This window comes from Vigna unguiculata, chromosome 2 (genome assembly GCF_037176805.1).
Source record: "Vigna unguiculata cultivar grain cowpea cultivar isolate G323 ecotype 2 chromosome 2, ASM3717680v1, whole genome shotgun sequence".
In the NCBI taxonomy this organism is placed as follows: Eukaryota; Viridiplantae; Streptophyta; class Magnoliopsida; order Fabales; family Fabaceae; genus Vigna; species Vigna unguiculata.
The window spans coordinates 3,751,050-3,759,865 of NC_140793.1; the positions used below are offsets into that span (position 1 = coordinate 3,751,050).

Sequence of the window (8,816 nt, forward strand, 5' to 3'; positions counted from 1 at the left end):
AAATTTGGTTTTATCTCCTGTCATATGTCTTGAACAGCCACTATCAAGGTACCACAAATCTTTCTTATCACCTTTCATGACCTGCAAAACAAATTTGGATTATTTGGTACCCTTTGATAGGTTGGGTCCATCATGGTTATGCCTTTCTAGATCCTTTTGGGATCCATTTCATAATCCCTTTAGGAACATCATAATTTCTAGCGTGACAATTCTTAATAACATGACCTTTTTGCATACAATAGTTGCATGAAATGAATGGCATGTCACTTGGCATGCTTTTAGAAAAGAAACTAGAGAACTTCTTGGTTTTCGTTTGAAAAGAAGTATTGAAACCAAGTCCAACTTTGCCAAATACACAATTTTGTGAACCAAGAACACCCTCTAAGTTTGCTTCTCCTCTTGTGAACCTTGCACAGGTCTTTATAAGGTATTTCACTTGATTTTTCAAAACTGTGCAGTTTTCACAGGATTTTTCAGCTGACTGATTTCTAAAACAGTCGGTTGAATTACTGTAAATCATTTCCAAATGTTCAAAATCAGTTTTTAAATCCGCTGTTTCTTTTTCCAGTTGACTAACTTTGCTTTCAAGCCAATTGTTTAAGCCTTTCAACCGATTGTTTAATGCAGAAATCTTGTTTGCTTCATTATGCAACTCTTCAAAATCATGCAACAATTGATTATAGTCATTTAAGTCTATAGAACTTACTTGGCTTGAGGAAGATGACTCATAACCAGCCATGAGACACAAGTTTGCTTCTTCACTCTCATCTTGTGAAGAGCTACTTGTTGTTGAATCATCATTGTCCTCCTATGCAATGTATGCACGTTTCTCCTTTGACTTCTTCTCCTTTTTCCTATCAACACTCTTCTCCTTTTCTTTGTTAGCATTTGGACATTCAATTTTGATATGTCCTTGTTTCCCACAGTTATAACATGTAAAATTAGAAGAGTTTGATTCATTGTCTTTGGAAGTATACCTTTTGGGATTACCTTTGATACCTTTCCTTTTGAGATACTTACCAAACCTCTTGACAAGGAGATTCAAGTTCTCACTTTCACTTGATTCAGCCACCTCATCCTCGAGCTCCTCATTTTTCTTAGTGCTAGTCTTCAAGGCTATGTTCTTGACCTTTTTCTCACTTGACTCAAGCTCATTAAGCCTTTGCATCTCAATCTCATGCTCCCTAAGCTTACCAAACAATGCGGCTGTAGTCAAAGTGGATAGATCTCTTGTTTCTGAGATAGCCATGACCTTTGGTTGCCAAGATCTATCAAGACGTTTTAGCACCTTGATGTTTAACTCTTCCTTGTCAAATTCCTTACCCAAGCCTATGAGATGGTTGACTATGTGAGTGAATCTCTTTTGCATATCCGCTATGGATTATCCTTGTTTCATCTTGAATAGCTCATATTCTTGAATCAAGGCATGCTTTCTATCTCTCTTAACATCATTGGTTCCTTCATGAGTCACTTCAAGAACCTCCCACATTTCCTTGGCACTCTTGCATTGTGAAACACGAAAAAACTCATCCATGTTGAGAGATGAAGTGAGGATATTCTTTGCATTGCAATCATATTGGGCTCTCCTCCTTTCTTCCTCATTCCATTGAGTCCATGACTTATTAACCTGCACATCATCAACAATATGTTTAGGAGTATATGGTCCATTTATGATTGCATCCCATATCCCTTGATCTATTGACTCAATAAAGATTTTCATCCTAATTTTCCAAAATTGGTAATTAATGCCACTAAACATAGGGGGTCTATGAATTGAGGCACCTTCACCAAAGGGTAACTTGTTTTCAGCCATTTCAAGTAGTTCAAAACAGATTTAGGACCTTACTTAATAAAATTTCAAGTACCTTGCTCTAGATACCAATTGTTAGTTTTGAAATGGTTGAAAAGCCAAGAAGGGGGGGTTGAATTGGCTAGTTAAAACTTTAGGCTATTTTTACAAGCTAAAAACCTCCTTTGATTGAATCAAATAGATCACCAAGTTAGGATGCAAACAGTACTGAACTATACATTTTCAATCGATCAAAAACAGAGTTAACAGATTGATTTTACTAAACATATTCTGTTATGGTATAATCAATCGATTGAAACTGAAAAACAGTCGACTGAAATACTGGGAAAAATGCATAAATGTGAATTTGAATTTTAAACCAGAAACAATGCTCAAGAATGATCAAGATCAGTTCCAAATGATTATACAAACATGTTCAATGCTTCAGATGCTATGAAAACATGCAAGAACATGAAAAAGATGATTAAAACACAAGTTTTTCAAACTTTAAAATGAAAATGCAAGAGAGAAAGGTTAGAGAAGAGAGGACATCACAAATTTTTATACTGGTTCACTCAAACCTGAGCTACATCCAGTTTGTCAAGGCAACCTGAGCTTGACTTTGCACTATTTCAAAAGTTTTACAAAGAATCCAACCTTACACTTCCAAAATATGCAAAAATACCACAAAAGACTCTTGAATCACACAAGAATCACACCAGCACAGCAAGAACCCTCTTGCAGACCTGGAAAACCACTAGGCACACACATAAAGCTTGAGAAAGACCAAACCTTAGTGGTAGCACAACCTTGCCTACCACAAACCACTTTCTCCAAGCTTCAAACCAAGCCAAAAGCTTCAAGAATTGATCCAAGATCAATCTTCAACAGCTGCAACACCTATGATCACGAAGGAGAGAGTTTCCATAAGTTTCCAGAATCAAATGGTGCTCTAAAATGATTAATTGCCCTCTCTTTTGAAAATCACAACTTTTATAGTCAAACTGTTACGAAATTCAACAGGTTGATTTTCAAATCAATCGGTTGATTTCACTTGACTTAAGTGAAATCAATCGATTAAAACTAAATCAACTGATTGAATTTGTTGCAGTTTAAGACTACTGCAGCCAACCTTTTAACCTGTTAAAAAGTCATTCAACAAATTAAAAGAGACATTTTAACCTGTTGAAAAACCATTCAACAGATTAAAAACACAACAAAGACCAAACAACATCTAATTAATGCTTTAAGGTCTTCAACATGAATTACAAACTACAAGCACACTTTCTTAATGATGTAAGTGCATGGAGAGCACACATTCCAGCCTTGATCACCATGGATATCATCAAATCTCCTTTCCTTCATCAATGTAAACTTCATTCCAATGTTTATGGCTTCAAAATAGTTCAAAAGAGCTTCATTCAATCTTCATCAAATCTTCAAGAAGCAAACCACCTTGGCTTCTCATGTCAACAAGTGTCGCAACTGAAATCACGACGGGACGACGAACCAAAAATCAAATTTGTAAAACTAGAGTTTGGAGTCGCCACCATAGTTTATTTTGGAAAATTATGGAAAAACCAAAAAAGATAAAACAAGGTCTACGAAAAAACCAAATTTTGGGTCCAGAAGTCGGTTACGTGTGGGAAAGGTATTAGCACCACACAACGTCGGTCCTAAGACGGTACCTTTAATTAAATATGCAAAAAGATGTGGTTTTCAAAATATTTAATTTCCCCCAAAAGTAACAATAAAAGGGTGTACAAAAGAAACAAAAATAATATTTTTATTTTTTGGGTCCGATGAGGATTAATCCTCACTCCTACGTATTTCCCTTCATAATGGAGAATCAAGGTTATATAATTCTTTATGAAAAACTATTTGGAAAAATATTTGAAAAATGATTTAATTTTTTTTAATAATTTTGAAAACTTTTTCATTCAAATTTTTAGTATTATTTTATTATTGGTGTCACGCAACGCGGCCGGACAAACATTGAAAATAATTTTTTTTAATCTTTAATTGTTTTTAATATTTTATAATTTTCATATTTTTTTTTTAAAGTTATTTAAAGGTCGACGAGGATGTTTATGCCATGAGCAACCAGATACATATTAAAGAGTAAACAAAGAAAGCTATTTTTTTATTCTTAGATTGGTATATATTTTTTAGAAAAAGAAAGGAACGAAAGTATAAAATGGGTGTCATGCAACACGAATGCTTAAACAAACACCAAAGAAATGGAAAAAAATATTTTTTATGATTTAAAAAAAATGAAAATTAAAAAAATAAATAAAAAAAAAAGAAACTAACAGTGACCTACCTTATGTCTTTTTTTTTTTCTTGCCTCCTTTTATAATATTTTTGTATTTTTTTTTTCAAGAGATAAAAATGAGATGCGCCTGTCTGGGTGGTAATGAGAGAGAAAGATAGTATAGAGAATGCCTTCTTTTTTTTATTCCCTACATATAATTATCTTCTTATTTTTTCTACCTCCTCCAATATGTTATTTTAAAGAGAGATAAAAAAGGAGGTGTGTATGTGGGAGTGATGATGGGAAATAATTAGAGAAGTGTAGAGAATATCTTTTTTCCAATCATGACAGAGTGCATATTTATACTCACACCTTGCAATATGAATGCAAACTCAACCTTAATTGTAATAAACCATATAAAGAAGGAACTGGTCATGATAGCAGCACATTTTGGGATCAAATCATAGCAAATCAGAGCACAAAATCAATCAAGATCAATAATATTGATTCTAACCATTAACAAATCAGAGCACAAAAATAAATCCCAATTAGTAATATTGATTCTAATTATATGAAGAGATATTGCTTTTAATTATTAGAATCATATCACTACTTTCTCTATCAGAACAAAGGTAGAAGTAGATATGTTGAGTTTTTGGACTCATGAAGAGGAGTGTGATAACAAATTAGGCTCTTCCTTATTTTTTCTCCCTTTTTTTTTCTTTTTTCAATTTCTCTGTTTTTCTTTTTTTTTTCTAAAACTAAAGTTTGAAAATCTTTGAAGAAAATTTTGTTTCATTTTTTTTTAATTTCCATTAACTAAAAAACTTTTTTTTATTATTTTTTTTCTTTTTGAGAATAAATTTATTCATCCGGACAAAATTGGGTGTTGAAATATAATCATTTGACATATTTAATTTTTTTTTTTACGAAAGAGACATAAGAATACATGCAACTTGAATAATTATCGCATCATAATTCAAAACTGCCACTACTTATTAGAATGATACCTTTGGGTAATTCACTAGTTTTAATAGGCTTTGTAAATACACTCAAACTTATGATATCAAAATATACCTACAGAGTTTCTACTCTAAGTATCGTTGCTCCCGAGACCAAAGACAAATAACGAGTCCTTTCAATGTTATCTCAAGTTCACAGTCATTTTCAATAATGCAGAGATTATCTTAATTTTTCACTATAATTAACACCATAAAACATAACAAATAAATTATATTTAATTTCAGATTATTATAGAAAACTATATTATGGAATAAAAAAATGGTTTTAATTTTTCAATTGTTTTGATAATTTTATAAAGTTTAACAACTTAAATTACCCATAATATTATAAATTATAAAGAATTCTGATCTATTGAATTATTATAATATATAAATACAATGAACTAAATTTATCAATTAAACAACTTGATTTATTAAATAAATAGCGTATAGAAATTATACTTTTATCTTTTCTTTATTTTTGTGAATAGTTCCTTCCTTTCAAAAAACAATTAATTGACAAATTTTGAAATAAAATAAACATAAGGTGACAACAAGAGGAAAAAGGTTATTTTATATTTTTAAATTTAATTAAAATAAAGCCAAGATGTAAATATAAACGTATGTTTACCGATATATACCCTTTCATTGTATCCAACAATTATATTTACATTTTATTATTATTATTATATTATAAATATATATAATAATGAAAATATAGTCTAAAAGTTTGTGGGAGTAACAGTATGTTTGTGAAAAAAAAATTATACTTTGTTAGACACAGTGCAGGAGAAAAAATAAAAAATAAGAACAAGTCAAATAACAAAGTTCAAATCTTCATTTTAATTAGTAATGTTTTTGAGGTAAATACTAACTTGATTTCCAACTTTCTAGCAAATACTAATAAATTTAATAAATTTATTCATTATTCAAACACAAAAAAAGTAATGGATATATGACCATTGAAACCTATTTTGTTGTGACATTTTTTCAACCATCAAAAGTGCTTTGCTTGTCTACTTATTAAAGTATAAATTTATGTGTAAAACAAGTGACAAGAGAAAAAGAGAAAGAAAGGGAGAAAATACATTGTTTAAAGTGGTTATTGTTGTTTTCCAGTTATAACTACACACTATTGAGTTAGGATATTTGTGACAACTACAATTTGAAAGATGGCAGGTGGCTTTCATGTAGATGGAGTGCGACATTATGAAGGGAATGTCACAACATTTGTACTGATTACATGTTTCGTGGCTGCAATGGGAGGTCTTCTCTTTGGATATGATCTTGGTATTACAGGAGGAGTGACTTCCATGGAACCATTTTTGATCAAGTTCTTCCCTGGTGTGCACAAACAAATGAAAGATAAATCAGAAAGCAAGAATCAATATTGCAAATTTGACAACGAACTTCTTACATTATTCACCTCTTCCTTATACCTTGCAGCACTAGTAGCTTCTTTTTTTGCTTCTACTACTACTAGAAAGCTAGGGCGTAAAGCCTCTATGCTTATTGGTGGCTTATTTTTTCTTGTTGGTTCACTATTGAATGGGTTTGCAATGAACATTGAAATGCTTATCATTGGTCGTATGTTTTTAGGAATTGGAGTGGGATTTTGCAATCAGGTAAGAATTACCATGAGTTATACATCACAATCATTTGAACTGGTTTGTCTTTTTTATTTTCCAAGGAAATGATGATTAACTTTTCCACCTTTGTTTATTACATCAATAGTCTGTACCAGTGTATTTGTCTGAAGTGGCTCCAGCAAAAATTAGAGGAGCGCTCAATATTGGCTTCCAAATGATGATCACAATTGGTATCCTAGTTGCAAACCTAATCAACTATGGTACATCCAAGCATGAAAATGGATGGAGGATTTCTCTAGGCATTGCAGTTGTGCCAGCAATTTTGCTATGTATAGGATCTTTATGTGTAGTTGAAACACCTAATTCTTTGATTGAAAGAGGAAAATTTGAAAAAGCTAAGAAAATGTTGAAGAAGATTCGTGGCACTGAGAAAATTGATGAGGAATACCAAGATATTGTTGATGCTAGTGAAATGGCAAAAAATGTAGAACATCCATGGAAGAACATTACAAGACCAAAATACAAGCCTCAACTAACTTTCTGCATTTTTATTCCAGCCTTTCAACAACTCACTGGCATCAATGTCATCATGTTTTATGCCCCGGTTCTCTTTCAGATTTTAGGCTTTGGTAATGATGCTTCACTTATGTCTGCAGTTATCACTGGAGTTGTTAATGTTGTTGCCACACTAGTTTCTATCTTCACAGTAGACAAGTTTGGAAGAAGGGTCTTACTTCTTGAAGGTGGTGTCCAAATGTTTATTTGTCAGGTAAAAGTCTATAAGCCTGATACTTTTAAACTTGTTCAACCCATAACTTTAATAAAACTTTAAACCTAGCTAAATTCTCTTAAGAAATGGATTTAAAACGAACTTAGTCTTACAAAATCACCTTGTAAGTTGAGGTTCATATACATCTCAAGCGTGAGACTAGATATTTAAGGATGGTCTGATAGCAGCAAAATAATGTGTGACACAATAAACCCAACAAATAACAAACCTCATAAGAATAGGCTTTAAATGATTCTGATATCATCTTAAGAAGTATACTTTAACTTTAACTCGAACCAACAAAATCGACTTGTAACATGAGCTTTGCACCCACATACATACTATAAATTGACCATATATCTAATTGGTGAGGGATCTCCAACAATTTCTTGTATGTGAACATGCATGATTAATTTAATAAATATTACTTGAACAACCGTGGATGCATTTGTATAACAAACAATATTTTTGTGTATCATTGTATAAATCTTGAAACCTAATTTAAACATAATTTGTTATATATATCATGTTTCTTATTCATAATACTTTTGATTGAAGGTTATTGTTGGAACAATGATCGGTCTAAGGTTTGGGCTAAATGGTCAAGGAGCATTTAGTAAAGTTGAAGCAGATATTTTGTTGTTCTTTATCTGTGCATATGTTGCAGCATTTGCATGGTCATGGGGACCGTTGGGATGGTTGGTGCCAAGTGAAATATGTTCTCTAGAAATTCGACCGGCAGGTCAAGCTATTAATGTTGCGACGAACATGTTATTTACGTTTGCAATTGCTCAAGTCTTTCTTACCATGCTTTGTCACTTGAAGTTCGGCCTCTTCTTCTTTTTCGCGGGATTTGTGGTTATCATGACCATCTTCATTGCATCATTTTTACCAGAAACCAAGAACGTTCCCATTGAAGAAATGAATATACTTTGGACTTCACATTGGTTTTGGAAGAAAATTGTTCCCAATGACATTGATATTAAATCTAAGAACAATAAGTCTGTTGTATAAATCCAGTTGTAGTTTAGTATTGGTTATGATAAAAAAAACATAATTTAGAGAAGGTGTAATCTTTTCAAAATTATGTAATAAAAATAAACGAGTTATTTTCATTCTTGTTGTTCCATCTTATTTTCGGTAATGCATTTTATGCTCAGGTTAACTCCGTAATTCATCAAGTAAAAATAATTATAGTAGGTTGTATTTTAGATTTTTGAAATATTACATTTATAATTCAACTTGATATCCTATAAATAAAAGAGGTGTCAACTTCTATTTGAAATTCACGTTAGGTAAACACATCATAATATTTTTTTAATTAAAGTAAGGTGTACTTTTGCAAGTTTCTAAATTATTTTATGTCTTTAAATTCTCAATAATAATTCAGGAAATTATAATAAATACTCAATCA

At 31.6% G+C, this 8,816-nt stretch overlaps 1 protein-coding gene across 1 annotated transcript; it reads left to right on the forward strand.

The window, feature by feature from the left end:
• Nucleotides 1–6,184: 6,184 nt before the first annotated feature.
• LOC114174380 (sugar transport protein 10-like) lies at nt 6,185–8,445 on the forward strand. Its single transcript, XM_028059219.2, has 3 exons — nt 6,185–6,669; nt 6,779–7,402; nt 7,961–8,445. The coding sequence occupies exons 1-3, from the start codon at nt 6,217–6,219 to the stop codon at nt 8,414–8,416; spliced, it is 1,533 nt and encodes a 510-aa protein (XP_027915020.1). The 5' UTR covers nt 6,185–6,216; the 3' UTR covers nt 8,417–8,445.
• The last annotated feature ends 371 nt before the right edge of the window (nt 8,446–8,816 follow it).

Bases quoted from the DNA above. Each gene is read 5' to 3' on its own strand.
- LOC114174380 (XM_028059219.2), top strand. From the start codon at position 6,217: ATGGCAGGTGGCTTTCATGTAGATGGAGTGCGACATTATGAAGGGAAT. The intron at 6,670-6,778 runs GTAAGAATTACC...TTACATCAATAG, and splicing joins GAGTGGGATTTTGCAATCAG to TCTGTACCAGTGTATTTGTC. The intron at 7,403-7,960 runs GTAAAAGTCTAT...TTTTGATTGAAG, and splicing joins TCCAAATGTTTATTTGTCAG to GTTATTGTTGGAACAATGAT.